The sequence below is a fragment of the Pelobates fuscus genome, chromosome 1 (assembly GCF_036172605.1).
Source record: "Pelobates fuscus isolate aPelFus1 chromosome 1, aPelFus1.pri, whole genome shotgun sequence".
Taxonomy (NCBI): domain Eukaryota; kingdom Metazoa; phylum Chordata; class Amphibia; order Anura; family Pelobatidae; genus Pelobates; species Pelobates fuscus.
In genome coordinates this window covers 432719388-432744989 of record NC_086317.1, presented here as the reverse complement: position 1 = coordinate 432744989, position 25602 = coordinate 432719388, and the positions used below count along the sequence as shown (strand labels likewise).

Below are 25602 nucleotides of genomic sequence, written 5' to 3'. Positions count from 1 at the left end.
GCTGTTTACGAAGGTCATAGCCACCCGTCTTAAACATTTGCTCCCGGATCTCATACACCCAGACCAGACAGGCTTTATTCCGGGTAGGGAGGCTCGAGATAGCACGTTGAGACTCTTCTCCATCCAACACCATGCGAGAAATTTAGGGACACGGTTGCTCCTGTTATCGACCGATGCCGAAAAGGCATTCGACCGTGTCAACTGGACGTATATGCTGGAGACCCTGCGATGGCAAGGATGTGGGCAGAGACTTCTTACGTGGATATATGCGATATACCGTAGGCCACGAGCGTCTGTGCGAGTTAACGGGGCCACGACCGAGGATTTCGAAATCAACAATGGAACCCGACAGGGATGCCCACTCTCGCCCTTACTGTTCGCCCTTTCTCTGGAGCCCCTGTTACAGGCGATTTGCCGTAATACAGACTCCAAGGGTATGACTGGAAAGGAGTACAACACAAAGTGGCAGCATACGCTGATGATCTCCTCTTCTTTGTACGCAACCCTAGGATCATGTTGCCGTGCCTCCTCTCGGAATTTGATAGATTTGGGCAGATCTCCGGATTTAATCTCAATATTTCGAAATGCGAGGTCCTGAACATCACGCTCCCCACGGAGGAATTCCGGTCTTTGGAATCAGAGTTCGCATTTCATTGGTGTCATGATAAAATGAAATATCTGGGGGTCTGGGTGTCTGAGGACCCGGGCAACATTTACCAACACAACTTCACCTCTTGCTCTACCGCCGGTTTTCTTTTCTACCCTGAAAACGGCGGTGCTCAAGTTTGTCTGGAGAGGCGGACGATCTAGGATCCGACACGAAATCATCTGCCGACCTAGAACCCATGGAGGATTGGCGTTACCCGACTTCAAGAAATATTACCAGGCCGCAATCATGCAACGCATACTAGACTGGCACGTGACACCAAGCACTGGGTGGTACTTGATAAAGGACTCATCGGACCAACGTTGGAGGAGCAGATCTGAGGCCTCCCGAGACGATCGCCAGCCCACCATCCTGGAGAAGAGTTGACTCTACAGACCCTGGTGGGTTGGATATCTGTGAGACGGCTAGATCACGTCTCCCCCTCCCCCAGCCCGATGCTCCCACTCACACATAATGAGGCCATCGGAGAGGGACGTATATACCTATACACAAGGTTCTTGAGGGCGGGAGGCTACGGACTCTGCCCTCGATGTTGGGCGACAGACCACAGACACATCTCCTCTGCTTCCGATATTTTCAACTGAAGCATTACTACGAAACACTACCACATAAAGACAGACTGCACAGAGCTCTCACATGGTTCGAGAACCTTTGCGACCAGGGCATGGCTGTGGAACATGCTATTTCCGTGCTGTATCAATACCTCCTGACCGGTCAAGCGGCAGCGGCCTCAACGTTTAAAAGGCAATGGGAAGAAAAACTAGGAATATCCCTCTCGACGCAACAATGGGAAACGGCGTTGCTCTGGCAACATAAGAGTTCCATGAGTTCCTATTACCAGGAGATGAACTATAAACTCATCTCCCTCTGGTATAGGACGCCTACCTTACTACATCGTATATTCCCTTCCATACCCTCTGTATGTTGGAGGTGTCAGGAGACGCGCGGAACGGTGCTGCACATCTGGTGGGTTTGCACAGCCATAACCCCATACTGGGAGATGATCAGGGAAACAATCATACTTATCCTGGGGGATCTCCCAGACTGGAAAGCGGAATTCGCTTTACTACACATCACGTCGTTCTCTATATCTTCATATAAGAAGTCGATACTGTGGCACCTGCTTAACGCCGCCAAAGCCAACATCCCAGCTCATTGGAAACGATCTGACATGCCTACCAAAACTGAATGGATTCGTAGGGTGGAGGAGATCCAAGGAGCGGAGGCAGCATACGCCACCTTAACAGGCAGGGAAACCAGGCATGCAGAGATGTGGATGCCGTGGTTCTTGTATATCTCTCGATGCCGCAGTGCTGGGGGCGCGCCGGGTCCCGCTGCAGGGGCATGGGCCAACCCGAGCTAGGCAGGAGGGACCACATCCTGTGTACCTTGCTCATCCTCGATCCCTTGCCTTTCCATTCCTTTATTCTTCCTGTCGGTGGCTGGGGTCCCGGACTCGGGCCGGAGGGGTCTCTTAGGAGCTCATTGTGAGATGGCAGTTAACACATTACACTGGAAGAGTGATAGGGGGTACTGGTACTTACGTACGATACTATAACGTGACAGTGAACACTCTCGGTAGGATATGAGATGCCTGAATATCAGGTAAGGTGGATACCTGCCTGGTTGCGGTACAGTGCCTACCAAGACGGACACCCCAGACCTGACAGACACACGACGCAGTCCATCCTTACACGGTAGCAGCACCCTCAACACACTACACCTGTACACTACTCCCATGGTACACAAGAGGGGGAACTTCCAAACACCCTCCCTCAGATGCAGAGCCACGAGACTGCCTTACAAGCCCGACCCAGAGCTGGGGTAGAGGGGAACGTCGATGTGTCATATGCGATGCCATAGTTGGATATTGGTCCCGACACCCACGTTAGTTAAGTGCTTGGGGTACTCCTCTCGTGACATGATGCTACTCTCACTGTACTTAGAGCTATGTTCTGGTGTCATTACTGCTAATCCGCTACTTAACAGATACATCACTCACGGGATGGAAAGTATATTTGAGCACACCATATAACAAATATATATATCGAGATTTATATGCAACTGCAGATGCAACTCCAGACATAATCCTTTCATGCACATTACATAACAATCACGATTATAGCTAATGGTGTAGTTTGCTATATGAGGTTACTCTCACTCATCTCTGTTATCATGCTGACGTTAAGCTAAAGAACAGATGGGTCCAGTTGCTCTATTGCATAATGTTATTTATACTGCGATTGATTTACTGGCAACAGCTTAATAATAACATCTGCCTGCTCTTTTTATGATGTTTTACTTGCAAACCTGGACCTGCGTGTCTTTTCATGTTGTTCATGATGTTTATGCATACTTCTCAATAAACAGATTTAAAAAATAAATAAATAAATAAATAAAGCTTCTCTGTAGATATTTGTAGGTATCTAACATTGTCAAAGGTATTAAGGAGAGTGTGGTGTTGTGGTAGGTCCTGAAAGAGTGTAATCTAATCTTTTGGGAAGAAGTGATGTACTTAATTAGGTAATTTTCTTCTAAATGAGCAAAGTCAAAGTCACATGGATTCATGCCTGCGGGAAGAGTTAGTTGACATGCCCAAAATTAATATGGCCCAGATGACAAATTTGAACAAAGAAATTGAACCTGAGGAAATTTTAAGATTGATCAAAGAAGCTCTAATTTGGAAAGCCTTAGGTCTTGATGGGTTCACAACAATTATTATAACAAATGTAAAGACATCCTAATACCATATCTCACCAAATTATATAACATTTATAAAAACAATGGAAATATGTCCCCAGAAGCCACCCAAGCACAAATAATTAATATTCCAAAAAAAAGTTAAAATCCGTATTTATGTCAAAATTTCAGGCCTATATCCCTAATGAACAACGATACTATTTATTCTAAAATATTAGCGAATAGATTTACATTATTCCAAAATTAATTAATAACGATCAAGTAGGTTTTATACAAAACAGACAAGCATCAGATAGTACCAGTTGATTTATAAATGTAATCCACCACATGCATCATACTCGCACACCTTTTCCGATCTTATCTTTAAATGCAGAGAAGACGTTTGACAAAATCCATTGGGGCTACTTATGTGAGGTATTAAACAAATGGCATTCCCCAATTCATTCATTCATTGAGGCTATCTTTGCTCTATTTTTACCATTCATCTAAAGTTAATTCCTCAGGTTTTATTTCAGACAGTCTCAGCTTGTCAAATGCTACAAGGCTCTTTTACCAATTCTTTTTGTCTTAGCAAAGGAGCACTTAGCCATCTCTATTAGATCTAATATTAACAAAGTAGGTACAGCATAAATATAGGTGATCAAACTCACAAAATAGGTTTATTTACAGATGATGTGATCCTTATACGATCCTTATACAAAATCCATGTACATATCTTGAATATTTAGAGGCTCTATCAGATTTTAGTAAAATTTCTATTCTATTCTATTTTAAAATTAATCAAAATAAAACACAGGCCCTATTCCCTTATATTCCACTATTAGAATTGGCAACATTAAAATTAAAATACGATTTCAATTGGAAGGAAGACTACATGTCATTTTTTTTGGTATTAACCTCACCAAAAATCTTAACAATATAATAAATTTAAATATCAACAAAAAATGGCCTGAATTAAGATCAGAGATGCATAGATGGGGTCAATTTAAACTCTCATGGTTACATAGAATGGCGGTACTTAAAATTAATATATTCCCTAAAATATTATATTGATTCGGACAATTCCACTGGATAACAGATTTTCTAGATTATTACCACTTTCAGTCCTGAATAGTTTATTTCCTGACCTTAATATTAACCTTCTCTTTGGAAATCTTATAAGATAGTATGTTTGAATTACTTTTTTTAATTCAAACTCATTATCATCCTTTTCTACATTACAAAATAAATACAAATTAACAGATGTATTGTCTGACCAATATGACACAATTTCTTTTAAAATATTTGAACTTTTCGACATTCAATCATTTGACTAGAAATTGGATTCATTAAAGTTAACAAATTTAGAAAAAAATATATTTAAATAATCCAGCCTAAAAACACACTATACCTATTTGCTATTACTATGTATTATTATTATTGTATTATTTTATTTTTTATATCCTGCAAGCAAAATTCTGTAGCACTGTATAATGGGTTACCAAATCATAAGTTAGAGTTCATGACTGACTGGAAAAATGATATGCAATTACAAATAGACTTGACAGAATGGTACAAAATAAGAGATCCCCTCATAAGTATGACCCTATGTTCCACTAATTTAGAAAATAATCTTAAAGTTGTATTTAGATGGTACTTAGTACCTACCAGGCTTAAAAAATGTACACATCTACATCAGACTTATGCTGGAGACAATGTGGTGAAATTGGTAATATGTATCATATTTGGTGGACTTGTATTAAATTAAAATCGTTCTGGGATGTTATCCTCTTGTTAATACAAATCATTGTCCCCACAATCACAAAATTGTCACCAAAATAGGGTTTATTCAAATTGCTTTCAAGTTTCTTAAACAAAGCAAAAAATAAGTCATATCTCAAATTTTAATACCCAGATATTGGAAAAAGGTTACATTACCATCTGAAGGAGAAGTTATACATTTTATCAGAGAAAACAAAGCTTTTGAATTGGATTTAAGAACTCCTTCCATATTTTTAGCAAATGTGAGCTATATATGGGACACATAGGATTAAAAAATCAAAAATAAACAAATATTATAAAGAGCTGGATTTATTATCTCGGTATGGATAATTTAAAACATTTTTATTTATTATTTTGTATTTATTTATTTTCTTCTTGATGTTTAACATATTTCTGTTATATATTGTTTTTGTTGTTTTTAGAATAAGATATAATACATGATTATCTCAATTATTTATATTAAGGACAATTGTTATATATACCCTACCTTCACTTTTTTCCCTTTATTTTCTTTTTTTCTTTGTTGTTGTTTTATATTGCCAATATTGCTTAAAGGGACACTATAGTCACCCAGACCACTTCAGCTCAATGAAGTGGTCTGGGTGCCAGGTCCCCCAGGTTTTAACCCTTCAGATGTAAACATAGCAGTTTCAGAGAAACTGCTATGTTTACATTGCAGGGTAAATCCAACCTCTAGTGGCTGTCTTCCTGATAGCCGCTAGAGGCGCTTCTGCAACGCTGGATGTGAAAATCGCACCCAGCGTGCAGAACGTCCATAGGAAAGCATTGACAAATTTGTCTCCACTCGAAAGCTGACGTCAGCGAGGGGGGGGAGAGGTCACCAGCGCCGAGGGAGCCCAGCGCTGGATTAAAGTAAGTAACTAAAGGGATTTTTACCCCTTCAGCGCAAAAGGTGGGGTGGGGGGGCCCTGAGGGTGGGAGGACCCTTAGGTTTATATAGTGTCAGGAAAACGGGTTTGTTTTCCTGACACTATAGTGATCCTTTAATTGATACTTTGCTTTTATCGTATTAACATGTTATTTGATGTTAATTTGTTATAGATATATTGTATATTACTAATTGGGTACGATAGTGTTATGTAATTATAAAAAATTCTATAAAAAATATTTGAAAAGAAGTGGAGTAAGCTATGATGCTGGGAATGTATCACATGAAATGTAGTCCACAGTATCTAGAGGGTCAACGGTTGACTACCCCAAGTCGCATATAGCTATGTCAGAACATTGTTATGAGAGCAAAACATGATTAAACTCTTAACTGACTGATAGAAATAAAACAATTGCTGTTGTTCATCATCTGTATACCATGGTTATATTTTGATCCTTGGTTTACTTTTGTTCACAAGTCATGCTATGGTTTATAAACTGTTTAAAACAGCACTCCATTGCTAAGGGTGCTTAAACAATATTCTTGTCTCTGCTCATCCACATTATATTAGGAAAAGGATTATGACAGATTTGTGGAAATAAGATTTTTCATGCAGTGCCAATCACAGACCTCTCTTGAGCTATGCCTTATGGTATTTATGTGATGCTCAGCTACTGATTTATAGATAGAGATGCTAAAATAAACTATTAAGGATGCATGCACATCATGGAGCATAGCAAGCAGTAGTTTTTGTTTGTTTTTTATAACCACACACGATATTACAAGACGACAAAAAAAATTTTTGTTTTGTTTTTTCATCTGCAACTTTTTATCCGTTTATTTTAGACCCTCAGTAACGCTCAGCACATACTTTCAATGATGTATTAAAAAGCCATTTTTTGGGGAAGGGGTTTTGTAGCTATAGGAGAAGTATTCTCTAAGCATGTTATTGTTTTTATTCTGTAAATCCTGTTATACTAGCCAACAATATGTGACAAAATGAAGTTAGCTCAGGCACTTCAGGGTCTTTTTTTTCTAATAACATAACACCATTTTTTCCAATTTGGAAAGACTACATACGCATTTCAACATTTAATTTGTGTTCAATTTGTTTTTTTATAATCAGTTAAATGCAAACAGCACACAATACAGTTTAAACGGGAATATACAAAATTATTCTTTATATGTTTATATGCAAAATTCAGTTTGTTTGCATATAGACTTAGAAATCGGTGCTAAATTGTGGACATCATGCTGTCCAACCATCTAAATCTTGCTGTAATGTGTCTGTTGAGAAATTCGAAGCAGAAAGTGTACAAAATAAATATTTATTGTGCAAGTGTACATTGCATTCAAATCTGTCTGTGCTGAGTAATGAACATCTACCCATCCACATTAAATCAGATTTGTTTAGTTTTTTTAACTCTTTATTTAGGAGATCAGGATGAAAAAAAATTCATAGTCAAACATCATTATAATAAAATGCACTTCTAGGAAGTTTTACAATATATTACAGCAAGTTCAGTTTTAAAGGGATACTCATTTAATACAATAATACAATGAAGCTTACAACGGCGTGCCGTATCGGTTAGAGGCAATTAATATTTTTTTGACTGTATACTGTCAAATTATTATTATTATTATTTTTTTTTTAATTCTTTATTTTTGCGTGCATAAAGAGGTTAGACAGTTGCATTGCCCCAAAAGCATGTGCACTCGTTATGACAATCTACAGTGACTTATAAAGGCATAGTAAGAGAAAAAACAATGCACATTTTTATAATATAGAATGAGGCATACGTGCAAACATGAAAACAGTGCTAGTGTTTGATTGTCTTTCATGACTTAAAGGACCACTCTAGTGCCAGGAAAACATACTCGTTTTCCTGGCACTAGAGTACCCTGAGGGTGCCCCCACCCTCAGGGACCCCCTCCCGCCGGGCTCTGGAGAGAGGAAGGGGTTAAACTTACCTCTTTTTCCAGCGCCGGGCGGGGAGCTTTCCTCCTCCTCTCCATCTTGATCGCGACGTCATCGGCTGAATGCGCATGCGCGGCAGGAGCCGCGCTCGCATTCAGCCGGTCGCATAGGAAAGCATTTACAATGCTTTCCTATGGACGCTTGCGTGCTCTCACTGTGATTTTCACAGTGAGAATCACGCAAGCGCCTCTAGCGGCTGTCAGTGAGACAGCCACTAGAGGATTTGGAGGCTGGATTAACCCTCATTATAAACATAGCAGTTTCTCTGAAACGGTTTCGAAGTGAATGCTATGTTGCGCACAGGGGCTTAAAGACCTTTTCGGCATTTCAAGTAAGGTGCGAACAGGGCCTATATCTAGCTAACATTAGGTAGGGGTTAGAGGGGCGACAGTATATCATGATGGCTAAGTGTTCAAATGCGATGGGCGTCTGCACATGACTCGCTATTTAACTCGACTATCAGGTTTCATCTTCATTGCTTCGAGATATCTTGCTGTCCTAGAGTGCTTCCAGGGATCCGTGCGATAGGGCCTTAGGCACGACGTCAAGGAGAGAGTGGTTCCCTCAGGGAAGCGGGGGGACTATAGACGTTTTTATCTCCTCTTCTGTAAATTTTACTTTAATTACACACAGTAGGTTACTGCAGGCTCTAGCAGGATTAATAGAGCAGAAGATTAAAAAAAAAATCTAATTTAAACAGAGTATGCAATAAATTAATTCAGGTTTATGCATATTCTCCTTTCCAGTGATGGGTCACTGCTGGGAAAGGAAATTTAAATATTAGATTTTTCTTTACAGGTGTTTAGGAAGGCTGTGTAAGCCACATGCAGCGAGGTGTAACTAGAGCTGAATAAACAAAGTGATTTAACTCCTTAATGGCAGAGAATTGAGCAGTGAGAGTGCAGGGACATAATCTATACACAAAAACTGTTTCATTGAGCTTCAGTTTTTCTGGTGACTATAGAGTCCATTTAAGTCAAGTTCAGCGATTACAAAACTTGGAGTGTCTATTAGTAAATAGATGTATTATTGGACATCACACACATAAACATTTGGTTACTAGCACATCTAACAGAATAGCTATACTGGGTTGGGAGTCAAAAGTAGTGGCTTTAATTTGTTGTTTTACATGTGTTCTTTGGGTGCCTATGACGAGCTATTGTTATACATTACAACTGGTGTTTCTTTAACCCCTTAAGGACCAAACTTCTGGAATAAAAGGGAACCATGACATGTCACACATGCCATGTGTCCTTAAGGGGTTAAAAGCTCAGCTTTCCTATGTGTCATACATGCAGGATTTTACCTTGCAAGAATACTGTTGTTTTCTTTCTTGAATAATTGTGTTGATGTCTTGTGTACCCCCTTTTATTTATTTCTGTACCATCGTTGCATTCTTTACTTTAACCCCTCAATGACCAAACTTCTGGAACAAAAGGGAATCATGACATGTCACACGTCATATGTCCTTAAGGGGTTAAAATAAACATTGATTAACCATAAACAAAGAGTTGTGGTGTGTTGAGAAAGAAAGGTAGACCAAAATAATCTAGAGATTTGTTTCGGCTATTTTGATTCAAACTTAGTAACACTACTTTGAATATGCCTCTAAATATTCCTTATTTATAAAATATTGAGTTATGGTAACTCAGTAAAGGTTAAGGAAGGATCATATTGCTTTGGAAAAAAGGCTAATATATTTTGCTAAACTAAGTTCTAATTAGGTAGGGGGTTATGTAATTGCATGGCTCACACTATTAATTTCTATTTGGTTCACCCACCAGCTCCCAGAATTGTCTACCTAGTCTGAGATTATGTCATATTGTTGCTAAAATAATTTAACTAACAGACTGGATGTCACCTTCCATTAATTTATTTCTAGGCAGTAATACGGGATGTTTAATGAGTACCAAAAGGTTTCAACAAAGTCAAAAAATGACCCCTGTTGCACATACTTTTCAAAACAACCAAACACCATTTGCTGAAAGAAATATAAACTATAGTCTTGTTTTGTCTTTAGGGGACAATTAACAAATGTATCAGTCTGTCACATCATTCTGCTTTGCAGCTCATCTTTGTTTCCGGGATTATAAAAGATTTTCTTTCTGAATTAACCCCTTAGTGACCAGACCGTTTTTCATTTTTCTTACCATTAAGGACCAGGACTGTTTTTACATTTCTGCGGTGTTTGTGTTTAGCTTTAATTTTCCTCTTACTCATTTGCTGTACCCACACATACTATATACAGTTTTCTCGCCATTAAATTGACTTTCTAAAGACCATTATTTTCTTCATATCATATAATTTAGTATAAAAAGTTTTTATAAAATATGATGAAACATTTTTAAAACCTACACTTTTTCATATTTTGACACCCAAAATCTGTTACGCATCTACAACCGCCAAAAACAGGAAATAGTTTCTACATTTTGTCCTGAGTTTAGAAATACCCAATGTTAACATGTTCTTAGCTGTTTTTGCAAGTTATAGCGCTATAAGTACATGTAGGACATTGCTGTTTCAAAATATATATTTTTAAAATGTATCAATAGTTGATAACACTCTTATCTGTCATAAATATCTGAATCACACCTCACATCTACATATTTTTTTTAAAGTAGACACCCCATGGTATTCAATATGGGGTATGTCCAGTCTTTTTTAGTAGCCACTTAATCACAAACACTCGCCAAAGTTAGAATTTATATTGGTTTGTGTGTTAAAAGGCAAAAAACAATTATGAACGCTAACTTTGCCCAGTGTTTGTGAACATACCCAATTTATAATACCTTGGGTGGTCTTCTTTTGCAAATGGTATGCCATCATGCGGGAAATTCTCATTCCTGGGCTACCATACCCTCTCAAACACAGCTCAGATAGTCCCCCTGCAGGCTGCTCCATAGAGCCAGAGTGACCATAGCTGCTGGGGTCTCGGACAGTCCCCCACGACTGGGATCGCCGCAGATCACCGGTCCAGGTAAGTAAAGGGGTCATATTTGCCGCGAATGTACTAGGTACTTGGACTTGGAGGCTCCTCTTATGCAGATTGAAAGCTGGGAAACTACAGTCCCCACGAAGTGTTGAATAGTCTAAAATAAAAAATGGATATATTGTCCATCTTCAGGAGATTAGAGCACTGAGCTTGACTTGAATAAAAACTGCAGATTGCAAATGAACTGGCCAGGAGTTCTAGACAATTGATGTGGAGGGTCGAATCCAAATTTCCACCGGTAGAGACATTTCCACAGCAAGCACCCCAACCGTGTAAATCTGGTGCGGCGTCGAAGATGGCGCGACCGTTCCAAGCTTCCATGTGAAAAAGACACTGTTTCAGTTCATCTTTCACCTCCGAGTACAGACTGACCACATCTGTGTATGATGCGCCATTCTTCAGATGGGAAGTCTGTAAGTGCTATAGGGCTTGATAGTGAAGAGGGTCCGGAAAAATGGTTTGTATGGAAGCCACCATGAGACCAATCATTTGCGCCACTTGTTTGAGAGTAAGTTGAGGAACCACCAGCATGCGCCTGATTTCTTTCTTGATACTAGTCAGTTTTGTCATTGGAAGATGCAGGGTCTGAAGAGTAGAATATACGATGAAACAAAAAAAGTCTATGCATTGTGTTGGAACAACAATGGACTTTTCCCAATTGGTTAGGAAGCCTAGATTATGCAACAGAGTCAGATTCCAGTACAGATGGGTCTTGATGAGTTGAATAGACTGAGTCACGATGAGAATGTCATCTAAGTATATTATAAGATGTACTCCTCGATTCCGTAATAGGGCGATCACGGGCTTCATGAGTTTGGTGAAGCACCACGGGGCTGAAGACAGACCGAATGGGAGGCATGTGAACCTCCATTTCTTTTCTTGCCAAATGAACTGCAGGAAGTCTTGGTGTTGTAGTGTTATCGGCACTGTGAGATATATCTTGTAGGTCTAACTTTGCCATCCAGTCCTATGGTTTGAGAAGATCTCGTAAACAATGTATGCCTTCCATCTTGAAATGGTGGTAGGTTACATAAGCGTTAAGCTGCTTCAAATTTATCACTGGGCCGACACCTCAGCCTTTTTTGGAAACCAGGAAGAGGTTGTTCACATAAACTGGGTAAATGTTGGGATTTCTATGATGGCTTGTTTGTGCCTCAGATACAATATTTCCTTGGTAATAAGGTCTGCATCTTGCCGGGAAAAATCTATTTCCCTCGGTGGGGAATATTGTACTGATAATCTATGAAATACCCTAATGTTTAGTATCCAAAAAAATTAGAGACCATACATGGGAAAAATTAGTGAGACGACTCCCCACTACCAATAGGGAAGAATGTAGATTGTAAGGACTTGCCATAAGGTTGTCATCCTGAAGGAGCGCCTCGTGTTCCACGAGCAACCGTGGGTTGACCACATTCTGGGAAGAAGGATGGTGTATTGTGGTGTTCAAGGAAATCCTCCGTGACACTTACCCAGGAATCGGATTTTTTGGGGTCAACTGCAGGTGTCTTACAAGCATCATCTGGGACCGTAGGGTGTGGGCATTCTGCCCACAATTTATTTCGGGTCGCCTTGTCCAAACGCCTGCGTACTCGTGATGCAATATATCTGGCTATGTGGTCTGAGGGAGACCATTCGGCTGACCGTGGATGGCGCAGATCATCGGGGTCAAATAGGGGTTCACCATGTGGATCTAAAATCTTACCTGTGTCTCCTGAGGCCCCATGCTCTCTCAACATTAACAGGTTTCACTGTAATAGTGACCTGTGACGGGTCAGATTCCTCAACCTCAATGTCAGAATCAGCATCTGATAAATCCTCTGACTCGTCCATATAGAACTCCTCCTCAATATCGCTGAGATCTGACTCAGAGTCCAATTGAGCTTTTGCCCTCTTCCACAATCTAGCCGATTTTGCCCAGCTAGTGGCTCTTTTGCGGGGTGGCAAATTAATCCCACCATCTGTGACAGGTGTAATGCAGTCCATCTCTGCTTTTGAGGAGTGCTTTATCTTAGCGAGAGCTTTGAGGGCAGAATGAGGCTGCCCAGGAGTCGTCAAAGGCAATTCCTGGGTAGTAGTTGGCTGAGCCAATCTCTGTGCCTGTATCAGAGTCTGTGCAAATGTCTGTGAAAGGGAGTCAGACATTACTCCCATTGCAGACACTATTGCCTTAGTCATGGCTTTTGGCATAAAATTGTCAATCAAAGCCTGCATTTCAGCAGAAGCATTAAACTCAGTGGAGAAATCTGCTTCGTCTCCAGATATACTTGAAGATGCTTCAAAAGCAACCTGAATGGGTGCAATAGACCCATAGGGTGCTGAGGCATCCTTGTCAGATTGCATTTTGAAATGCCAACTGACAACTGTAAAATTAAAATGAGTTGTAACGGACCGTTTCAGCAGACAAGGGGTTAAAATCCGTTTAGGCGATAATCCCCTTTTCAAAGACAGGCACAGCTACTGTAAAATCACCAAAACTCATGAATTGGATATAAGTGAATGCACCAAACTCCCGAAATGCATACAAGGGAATAAGGTAGCACTCCAAACTCCTGAACTGGAACCTCACGAATAGCTGCTAGCAGACGAACAGGAAAAGCTCCCAAGCGGCTTACACTCCTGGCAGTCAGTCCCTATCAGCATACAGTGAATCCCCCCCAAGAACGAGACGAGGCTCCGTGTTGAGGGTCAAGCACTGGTCTGTTTATTGAGGGCTACCTGCCCCTGTATTTATGCAGGTCTCCCACCTGGTGGACACTCCCCTAGGGGACCAGATGGAAGACTGTAACAACGGACAGACAAGTACCAATTACAGACATACAGCAGTAAAACATCCCCACAATGCATCCTGGCTTCCTCCTCTCTGCCCTGGAGAAGTAATTCAATTATCTCCCAGGACAAAGGCAAAACTCCATTACACATGTGGGGACACAAAGACAGACTATCACTTTAAAATACATAAAGACACATTTTATACATAAAACACAGACATGTAATATATCCCCAGATAGCTCAGGTCTGAGTGCACATTATTAGGTGAATGACACTCAGACCACACAAATACAGTTTAATTGCCATGGAGCCAGAGTCTTTAATTACACGTATTGGCTCCTTGGCATAGCTATCTGGGTTAACATTCACATAAAACAAACTACCGTATTTACATGCATTCGGTTAAATATATACGAATTAGAACCAGGGGCTGGAGGTTCAGCGGTGCCTGCGCGTAAAAGTGCATGAAAGCCGGTCAGAAAAGCACTGGCTGCCCGGGGAGCTCCAGAACACCGCCATCTAGTGGCCGCTAAGTGTAACCGCGGCCACCCAGTAACAATCAATTAAGCTGCGTTAACCGCAGCTTCAGGGAGGTAAATGGAGGGCACACGCCAGCTTCTGGGTGGCCAATTAATGGCGCCGGCCGGCTTCCCACGGCCCTGGGGAGGTTGCAAACAGGCTGTTTGTTCGGTAGATAGCATCTACCGAACGGCTGTGCAGAAAGGGAGAAATAAATCTTTCTGCACAGTAAAATTACCCTTTAGCTGCCGGTCCATAATCCAAAGGCAGCAGGCGGGCAACCAGGCCCCTCCAATGCAATGTGGCAGATTGGTCTCGTCACATGAGTAAACTTAAAGTGAAGGGTTGATTAACCCAAAAATAAGGATCTAGGGTAAAAAAGGGAAAAAATGAATCACAGAAGTGAAACAGTAGAAAAATTATTTCAGAAATACCAGAGCCGTCTGCCCGGCACTAAAACAAAATCCAAACTCCGAGTTTCAGCAGTTGGGGGCAGTGCTAGGGTCAAAGGGTGGGGAAATACAATTAAATGGCTGCTGCAAACGTCAAATAAATGAACAGAAGTCAGAGAGCAAGAAGTATGTTTGTGGAACCAAACGAAAGCTTAATAGAGCATTCGTGGCATAAAAAACAAATGAACATTTCAAATAAGGTGCCCTATGCGTTTGTGAGAAAAATCTCCCGAACTCTGCGTTTGCAGGAAAAAAACTCCCGAACACTATAACTGAGTGAAACAGCTATATGTTAAGGAAAAACATGGCGCAAAAGTGCCGAACAGGGAAACAGAAATCCATGAAGACGTCCCTGAGCCCTATTTATGAAAACTGGGTTTATGGAGGTCAGAAGAGATAAAACCAGTGATCTAGACATAAATATAGTAGACAAGATATGAATAAATCGGAATTTAATAAATTAACATAAAACAAATAAAATATTATACAACAGAATATTACAAATAATATGTTACACTGTAATAAATAGGTATTAATATAATTAAATATACATTAACGCTATATTAAATAGATAAGATATCCCACAGTTAAGAAATCGTGGGACCTGATGTGACTTAACTAAGGGAGCAGCAAAGAAATAGGAAGTAGTTTATTGATCAACGCCTATTATGCTGGAGAGCGGAATCTGATTGGTTGTTCCTGTCGCTAGGAAGATATACCTCTTATGCTATTTATTGTTATCATACTGATTTAATGCAAAAATGTTCTTTGCTGCTGAGGGAAATAAAGAAAGTGTGCAGCATAATAGGAGCCTCCATGTCTTAATAAAATATTGTTGTATTTTAATACATTTCTTTTTACATAATGCTCATTAAGATGAAAATGAAATGATTGTTCTGATTTTTCTCCATTATTTTAGATTCCGCTTCTGATCCTGTCTGCAGGATGGGTTACTTTCCATGTGGCAATCTTACAATGTGTCTCCCCAGGTCTTTTCATTGTGATGGAGTGAAGGACTGTGAGAATGGGGCAGATGAAGATTATTGTGGTAAGTGCTTAATTATATTTTTCGCTCTAACTTTTACTGAATTATTACAGATGCATAACAAACCTGTAGAAATAAGAATCTATAGACTGGCAAATTGGTAATGTGAATAAACAATACATTAATAAAATGAGTGACAAAATATGAGGCCAACAAAAAAAAGCAATACTTACCAGATTTACTATTTATATTAGGATCATATTATTCTCCTATAATGCTTATCTCCTTCTTTATTTCTATTTCCTATTGTATATAGTTAACAGAAAAACAAAACCACAATAAATCTAGCAAGGGTTAACCATAACATTATAATAGCCAATGACAATATACCACTTACATATCCACTAATTTGACCCTAAGCTACACCTCTTTCTTGATGATGCCAGTAAAGAATATAACAAAACAAAATTTGCAAACATGACATAAGTAACAATAATCCCCAGTTATAAAGAGAAGGAAAGTTAACAAATGAGAAATGCTGCATAGACCTGATTCAACTGGAGGAAAAAAGCGGTGCATGCAGAGACCTCGAGCTAAAACAATGGCCAGAGTAACCATAGACACGGGGTGAGGAAGGTTCTGTAAAGCCAAGGATAAGTCAGGCTGAAGTCAAAGGCTGAAATCCTCAAAAATTTCATTTAAGTTCTTGTGTTCATTAAGTTCTTGGTATTGATAAAAAAAACAAAAAAAAAAACACCAGCAAGATATCAGACAGAAGAGCATGACTAGTTTCGCTGAAAAATGCAGAAGAGAAAGTTCAGAGTTCAAAGTAATGTGTATCTCGGGTGAAATGGTCAAGCAAATATGATGACCCTGAGAAGACAGAAAACTAAAATATTATTTCCCACAGTATAACCAGCATGTCCAGCTCCAAATGCAGACTGATAAAGATTGATTGTGCAATAAGCCAAACCTTGATCAAAAAGGTTTGTAAGATAAAGTAAATAATGATTCAAAGGAGCACATATGGGATCCATGGCCAACTATTTCATGAATTCTATGCATAGTTGTAGGATCATCTTGTTCCCAAAGCCCAAGCTCCAGCCAAAAGTTCAATAGTTTTCAGTGTAAGATCCGGGACAAACCAGGGTCCCAGGAGAGCAGCCAAGCCAGAAGGCTGAAATGTCCCTGAACCAAAAGGAAGTGAGAGTTACTGTCAGAATCCAACCTTGGAATATCAATATGCAGTGTTCTCGATCAAAGACCATTTCCCACCTGTAGAGATAGGACTGCAATATGTCCCTCCATCTGAGCATACTTGCATAGAATTTGATAATGAAATCCGAAGTGGTACCGAAGATTACCTGACCGTTCCAAGTCTCCATGTGTTGAAGCCACCACGATACTTTCTCCTTGGCTGCATGGTGCCTAGAGGGATATTGGCTATACCTCATTGATGATGCCTTACAAAGTTAAAACGATCATCTGGGGTTGCAGGATCTCTCGTGCAGAGGGAACTTGCTGGCATTTGAGATCTGGACTGCCCATATGGGTGGAACCAGTCTGATATGCTTCAGATATGTTCTCTCTATAATGGCACAAGTTAAACAAAAACCAGCTTGAGATCTGAGTGGGCCCACCGAAGGGCAGGCTAATTGAGCTGTTGTCCATTCTCACCTTACTTGCTACCTATTTTTCTCTCCTTAAGTGTAAAGGGTAATCCAGATGTGGACCCGTTCTCACGGTGCCTAGAGTGATATTGGCTATACCTCACTGATGATACCTTACAAGGTTGAAATGATCATCTGGGGTTGCCGTATCTCTCGTGCAGAGGGAACTTGCAGGTAGAGATGTCGCGAACATAAAATTTTCCATTTGCGAACGGCGAACGCGAATTTCCGCAAATGTTCGCGAACGGGCGAACCGGGCGAACCGTCATAGACTTCAATAGGCAGGCGAATTTTAAAACCCACAGGGACTCTTTCTGGCCACAATAGTGATGGAAAAGTTGTTTCAAGGGGACTAACACCTGGACTGTGGCATGCCGGAGGGGGATCCATGGCAAACCTCCCATGGAAAATTACATAGTTGATGCAGAGTCTGGTTTTAATCCATAAAGGGCATAAATCACCTAACATTCCTAAATTGTTTGGAATAACATGCTTTAAAACATCAGGTATGATGTTGTATCAATCAGGTAGTGTAAGGGTTACGCCCGCTTCACAGTGACAGACCAAACTCCCCGTTTAACGCACCGCAAACAACCGCAAACAGTCCATTTGCACAACCGCAAACTCCCCATTTGCACAAGGTTGGATACCAAGCTAGCCATGTCCCGTTCCTTGTCCTCACTGATGTCATTGAAGGTCTCTTCCTCCACCCAGCCACGTACAACACCAAGGGTCCCCGAAAGGTGACAACAAGCCCCCTGGGACGCCTGCTGTGTTTGGTCTTCCACCTCCTCAAAGCCACCTTCCTCCTCTGACTCCTCTTCTTCAGACTCCTCTCTCTGCGTTGCCTCTCTCTGCGTTATTATAAGGTGTGTTAAGTAGTACTATTCCTATCAGTTTAATCCCTGTTACGTCCCCTATAAGGGGACGTGTATATGGCATCGATTTTAGGAACCGGGAGATGGAAAAAGATGCTTTGTCGGTCCTCCTACTTCAAATTTGGGGCACTGCGCGTTCAATCTAATGTGCCACCAGATAGGAGTGGTGTGTTCAGTAGTACTATTCTTATCAGTTTAATCCCTGTTACGCCCCCCTCATCAGGCCTTTTTTAGTCAAATGTATCGCCTACTGTCAGTCCCTTCGGGATCCATCCCTCATTCATCTTAATAAAGGTGAGGTAATCTAGACTTTTTTGACCTAGGCGACTTCTCTTCTCAGTGACAATATCTCCTGCTGCACTGAAGGTACTTTCTGACAGGACACTTGAAGCGGGGCAGGCCAGAAGTTCTATTGCAAATTGGGATAGCTCAGGCCACAGGTCAAGCCTGCACACCCAGTAGTCAAGGGGTTCATCGCTCCTCAGAGTGTCGATATCTGCAGTTAAGGCAAGGTAGTCTGCTACCTGTCGGTCGAGTCGTTCTCTGAGGGTGGACCCCGAAGGGCTGTGGCGATGCGTAGGACTTAAAAAGCTCTGCATGTCCTCCATCAACAACACGTCTGTAAAGCGTCCTGTCCTTGCCGGCGTGGTCGTGGGAGGAGGAGGATGACTTTCACCTCTTCCCCTGTTAGATTCCCGTTATGCTGTGACATCACCCTTATACGCTGTGTAAAGCATACTTTTTAATTTATTTTGGAACTGCTGCATCCTTTCCGACTTGCGGTAATTCGGTAACATTTCAGGCACTTTCTACTTATACCGGGGGTCTAGTAGCGTGAACACCCAGTACAGGTCGTTCTTCTTCAGCCTTTTTATACGAGGGTCCCTCAACAGGCACGACAGCATGAAATACCCCATTTGCACAAGGTTGGATGCCGAGCTACTCATGTCCCGTACCTCGTCCTTAGTGATCTCACTGAAGGTATGTTCTTCCCCCCAGCCATGTACAACACCACGGGTACCAGATAGGTGACAACGAGCACCCTGGGATGCCTGTTGTGGTTGGTCTTCCTCCTCCTCCTCAAAGCCACATTCCTCCTCTGACTCCTCTTTCTCACAATCCTCTTCCAGCGTTGCCGCAGGTCCAGCAAGCGATGCTGATAAGGCTGTTTCTGGTGGTGATGGTGACCACAACTCTTCCTCTTCCTCTTCACGCTCATCTACGGCCTGATCCAGCACTCTTCGCAGGGCACGCTCCAGGAAGAAAACAAATGGTATGATGCGACTGACTAGGTTTGTCACCTCCTCAAAAGGACGCATGAGCCTACAGGCATTGCGCATGAGCGTCCAGTAACGTGGCAAAAAAAATCCCAGCTCTGCAGAGGCTGTCCTAGCACCCCGGTCATACAAATAGTCGTTAACGGCTTTTTCTTGTTGGAGCAGGCGGTCGAACATTAGGAGTGTTGAATTCCAACGTGTCGGGCTGTCGCAAATCAAGCGCCTCACTGGCATGTTGTTTCGCCGCTAGATATCTGAAAAGTGCGCCATGGCCATGTAGGAATGCCTGAAATGGCCACACACCTTCCTGGCCTGCTTCAGGGTGTCCTGTAAGCCTGGGTACTTATGCACAAAGCGTTGTAAGATCAGATTACACACATGTGCCATGCATGCATGGCACATGTGTCAACTTGCCCAAATTCAATGGCGCCAACAAATTTCTTCCGTTGTCACAAACATTTTTGGAACGCCTCAGACTCCACCAATTTGTATGGTAAAAGCTGGCGGGCTAAGAGTTCAGACAAGCCAGCTGTCAGATGCCGGGCAAGGGGGTGACTTTGTGACATTGGCTTCTTACGCTCAAACATGTCCTTGACAGACACCTGACTGTGGGTAGATGAGCAGGAACTGCTCAAGGCGAGAGACGGAGTGGCGGATGGTTGAGAGAGGGCAAGGAGGACAGCGGTGGTTGACGTGGCTGAAGATGCTAGACCAGGAGGAGGATGGCGGCTTTGAGTTTGTGTGCTGCTTGTACTCATGTGTTGATCCCATAGGTGTTTGTGATGTGCGATCATGTGCCTTCGCAAAGCAGTTGTACCTAGGTGGGTGTTGGACTTCCCACGACTCTTCTTTTGGCACAGATATGAGTTGCACTGGTGTGACACTGTGCCCTGACAGGCCCTGAAACGCACACGTGTGAAGGAAACTGACTGCTATTATATTACAGTCAAAAAAGTTTTGTTTTTTTAAATGCAAGCTATTGTGACACCAGATATGAGTGGTGGCACTGGGCACAGGGGCGTATTTGCCGCGAGGCAAACAAGGCATTTGCCTTGGGCGGCATTTTCCAGGGGGCGGCAAAAAAAGCCGCCCCCAAACGCCCAGGGCAAATGCCTTGTTAGCCTTGCGGCTAACAGACATCCTGGGCTGGTGGCTGCTGGGCTGGTTGCTGGGCGGGCGGGCGGCCGGCGAGGGAGCACTTCCTCTGAGCTGTCTGCTCAGCTCCCTCGCGCGCCGCAGAGTGAGGCTGGGAGCCGGAATATGACGTCATATTCCGGCTCCGCCTCCCAGCCTCACTCTGCGGCGCGCGAGGGAGCTGAGCAGACAGCTCAGAGGAAGTGCTCCCTCGCCAGCCGCCCGCCCAGCAGCCCGACCGGCAGCCCCACTAGACCCCAGGGAGAGGGAGAACCCCCCCAGCATTCCCAAAGGTAAGGAGGCTGGGGGGGTAAATTAAAAAAAAAATGAGTTAATGTGAGTGAGTGTGTCTGTTAGTGTGTGTCTGTTAGTGAGTGTGTCTGTTAGTGTGTGTGTGTGTGTCTGTTAGTGTGTGTGAGTGTGTCTGACTGTGTGTGTCTGTTAGTGTGTGTGAGTGTGTCTGTTAGTGTGTGTGAGTGTGTCTGTTAGTGTGTGTGTGTGTCTGTTAGTGAGTGTGAGAGTGTGTGTGAGTGTGTCTGACTGTGTGTGTCTGTTAGTGTGTGTGAGTGTGTCTGTTAGTGTGTGTGAGTGTGTCTGTTAGTGTGTGTCTGTTAGTGTGTGTCTGTTAGTGAGTGTGAGTGTGTCTGTTTGTCTGTTAGAGTGTGTGTGTGTGAGAGTGTGTCTGTTAGAGTGTGTGTGTGTGTGTGTCTGACTGTGTGTGTCTGTTAGTGTGTGTATGTCAGTGTGTGTGAGTGTGTCTGTTAGTGAGTGTGTGAGTGTGTCTGTTAGCAGCTAACAGACACACTCACACACTCACTAACAGACACTCACACACCCTGACATACACACACTAACAGACACACACACTAACAGACACACTCACTAACAGACACACTCACACACAGACACACTCATACACTCACACACACACACTGACAGATACGCATCCATTAGCTAACAGTTAGCTAATGGATGCGTATCTGTCAGTGTGTGTGTATTTAGAAGGCGGGGGAAGGGTTGGGTGGGGGTGGCGGGGGCGGGGGGTGGGGGTGAGGGGGGCGCCTGAGTTTTGTCCTGCCTAGGGCAGCACAAAACCAGGATACAACCCTGACTGGGCAAGTGGGCACAGTATATGCTGTGAGCCTGACACACACGCTGGCAGGCAGGCAACTGCAATTAGATTACACGCTTTTTGGGGTGCTGTCCTTACAGCAGAGATCAGATGAGTCCTTCAGTACTGTAGTGGACACTGAATACACTATCTATCGATTTCCCTATTAAATCAGCAGCAGCTACACTGTCCCTCCTCTCACTAAGAATGCAGCTTCCGAATTAATCTAAAATGGATGCTGTCCAGGAGGTGGGAGGGTCTGGGAGGGAGGGTCTGCTGCTGTTTGGCTGGAATGTGTCTGCTGACTGTGAGGTACAGGGTCAAAGTTTACTCAATGATGAAGAATGGGGGGCGGACCGAACATAGCATATGTTCACCCGCCATGGTGAACGTGAACAAGCTATGTTCGCCAGGAATTATTCGCCAGCGAACTATTCGGGACATCTCTACTTTCAGGCATTTTGGATCTGGACTACCCGTATGGGTGGGACCAGTCTGATATGCTTCAGATATGTTCTCTCTGAAATGGCCTTAGTTGAGCTAAAACCAGCTTGAGATCTGAACGGGGACCCACCGAAGGGCAGACTAAATGAGCTGTTGTCTGTTCTCACCTCTCTTGCTACCTATTGTTCTTTCCTTGGCTGCAGAGTCGAGTGGAATTGTGTTAGAATAGGAGAGACCCAAACATGGATTCCTGGCCTTTAGGCTTTGAAGGGCACAGTAGTGAATAGGCCATAGGATAATGACCAGAATGAGGCTAATAAGTGCCAGATCGTTCTATCGAGTTGTCAAAGAATAATTATGGGGTTGGACAGCACTCAGCACATTTCCTTTGCGATATTCTTAATCTTGGAGTCTGGTAGAAGAAGGTTCCCAAGGATGGAACAGATGGAACAGATATCAAAACCTGAGAACTCCATCTACTAGAAGAGAATGAGGATGAATTTCTCCTAGTTGATCAGAAAATCTAGGTTTTGATGTAGGGTCCACAACTAGGATAAATGACAAAAGAGTTCTTTGGTTGTGAAGAAAAGTGACCACTTGTTTTAGCAGCTTGGTGAAACACCAAGGGGGCAAAAGAAAGACTGAAAGGTATGCATGTAAAACACCATTTGGTTTCTTCCCAAAGGAAGTGAAGATAATTTTGGCAATAATCAACAATAGGAAATGTGAGATATGCGTCCTTCGGGTCATGCAATCTTTTAACCAGAACAGATGCCAAAGGGCGCTGAGCACGCACTTGTGTGACGTGTGACTGATTTGGTAATTGTATCATCAAGTAGATATGAGACCTCATCATCCCTAGAGTGGACAGGATTCCCAGACTGGGCAAGGAGCCAGGGAGTCATAGCGGAGCTAGTTGAGGGTCCAGTATTGGACATCTCCTATTTAGCAGAGGCTCACATTTCAAACTACATATATAATTATAAAAGATCCAGCAATTGTGACTAAAGGTCTGATGAAAAAAGTGACCCAGAAAGGGTAGTATCACGTAATGGGCAGGGGCAGAACAAACAGCAGGAGGTGAAATTGCATTTGCTCTTGAGAAGATCACAATAAGCAGGTCATGGAGCAATATGCCGTAATAAGGCACAGATTAAACACAGCAATCGGCACACACAACGCATAAAGCATGGGCTTGTTTACCGAGTGTTCCATCAGGAGTGGCTTAGGAAAACACTGGTAAGCTTCCCAGCAACAAGAGAAGCCAATTAAAATGCACGTGTTCAAGGCCATTGTGTCGGGCCAGTGCCTGCTAGAGTGAATGTCAAGCTGGCTCAGAATAAGGCCACACTTCAAGGGAAAAGGTTCCGAACTTAGAAAACAACTAAATCTAACAACAACAACAACAAAATCCAGTGAAAGTGGTTAGCTGCGGGGTTGGTAAAGTAACCCCTGGAGGCCAGAAGGTGAACTACAAGCAAAAAAGAGAAAAAAACACCAGTACAGATATACCCAGAGCAAAAACATATACTACAGACTAGGGGTGCACAAAAGGTTGATGTTTTAAAACTACAACTTCAATGATGCTTTGTCATTCTAAAAGCATTTCAAAAGTATGCAAAGCATCATGGGAGTTGTAGTACTGCCACATCTGGGAATATACCTTTTGGCCACCCCTGCTATAGATACACCATAAGAGAGGAGGAGGAGACGAGTTGGAAGCAGGGGGAGGTCGTCGCAAGGAGCTAGTGGCACAGTCCGACAGCATGCATCGGCACCCGGGGTCAGCCCGACAGCACGCCAATGAACGCATGCTGTGTCCACCACCAGAATGCCGTCATTGCAGAGCTCAGCAGTGTGGCATTTTTTTTTGTGTGTCTGCCTCTAACAACATCGATGCCATTTGCAACCTGTGCCAAAAGAAACTGAGTCGTGGGAAGTCCAACACCCACCTAGGTACAACTGCTTTGCGTAGGCACATGATCGCACATCACAAACGCCTATGGGATCAACACATGAGTACAAGCAGCACACAAACTCAAAGCCGCCAGAACGGGAAATGAGTAGCTCGGCATCCAACCTTGTGCAAATGGGATCTTTCATGCTGTCGTGCCTGTTGAGGGACCCTCGTATAAAATGGCTGAAGGAGAACGACCTGTACTGGGTGTCCATGCTACTAGACCCCCGGTATAAGCAGAAAGTGGCTGAAATGTTACCAAATTACAACACGTCGGAAAAGATGCAGCATTTGCTAAATAAATTAAAAAGTATGCTTTACACGCTTTAAAGACTTGTTGTTGATGGAGGACATGCGGAGCCTTTTAAATCCTACGCATCGCCACAGCCCTTCGGGATCCACCCTCAGAGAACGACTCGACCAACAGGTAGCAGACTACCTAGCCTTAACTGCAGATATCGACACTCTGAGGAGTGATGAACCCCTTGACTACTGGGTGTGCAGGCTTGACCTGTGGCCTGAGCTATCCCAATTTGCGATAGAACTTCTGGCCTGCCCCGCTTCAAGTGTCCTGTCAGAAAGGACCTTCAGTGCAGCAGGAGGTACTGTCACTGAGAAGAGAAGTCGCCTAGGTCAAAAAAGTCTAGAACAGTCCATATTCTGCTCTGTGTCAGTGTGTATCAGGGATCATTAGGATAGGTGTCAATCCATATCTGCCAAGTGACCCTATGTAGGGGGAACAGTCCCTATTCTGCTCTGTGTCAGTGTGTATCAGGGATCATTAGGATAGGTGTCAATCCATATCTGCCAAGTGACCCTATGTAGGGGGGACAGTCCCTATTCTGCTCTGTGTCAGTGTGTATCAGGGTCTCAATCCATATCTGCCAAGTGACCCTATGTAGGGGGAACAGTCTCTTTTCTGCTCTGTGTCAGTGTGTATCAGGGATAATTAGGATAGGTGTCAATCCATATCTGCCAAATGACCCTATGTAGGGGGAACAGTCCCTATTCTGCTCTGTGTCAGTGTGTATCAGGGATCATTAGGATAGGTGTCAATCCATATCTGCCAAGTGACCCTATGTAGGGGGAACAGTCCCTATTCTGCTCTGTGTCAGTGTGTATCAGGGATCATTAGGATAGGTGTCAATCCATATCTGACAAGTGACCCTATGTAGGGGGAACAGTCCCTATTCTGCTCTGTGTCAGTGTGTATCAGGTTCTCTGAGGACAGGTGTCAATCCATATCTGCCAAGTGACCCTATGTAGGGGGAACAGTCCCTATTCTGCTCTGTGTCAGTGTGTATCAGGGTCTCTGAGGACAGGTGTCAATCCATATCTGCCAAGTGACCCTATGTAGGGGGAACAGTCCCTATTTTGCTCTGTGTCAGTGGGTATCAGGGATCATTAGGATAGGTG

At 42.8% G+C, this 25602-nt stretch overlaps 1 protein-coding gene across 1 annotated transcript in view; it reads left to right on the top strand.

Annotated features, from left to right (window-relative positions):
- Window positions 1-25602, top strand: part of RXFP2 (relaxin family peptide receptor 2) — a 318798-nt gene that overhangs the window by 155570 nt on the left and 137626 nt on the right. The window contains exon 2 of the mRNA XM_063444871.1: window positions 15650-15778. Within this exon, the coding sequence (XP_063300941.1) occupies window positions 15650-15778 (129 nt within the window). The remainder of the gene's footprint in view (window positions 1-15649; window positions 15779-25602) is intronic.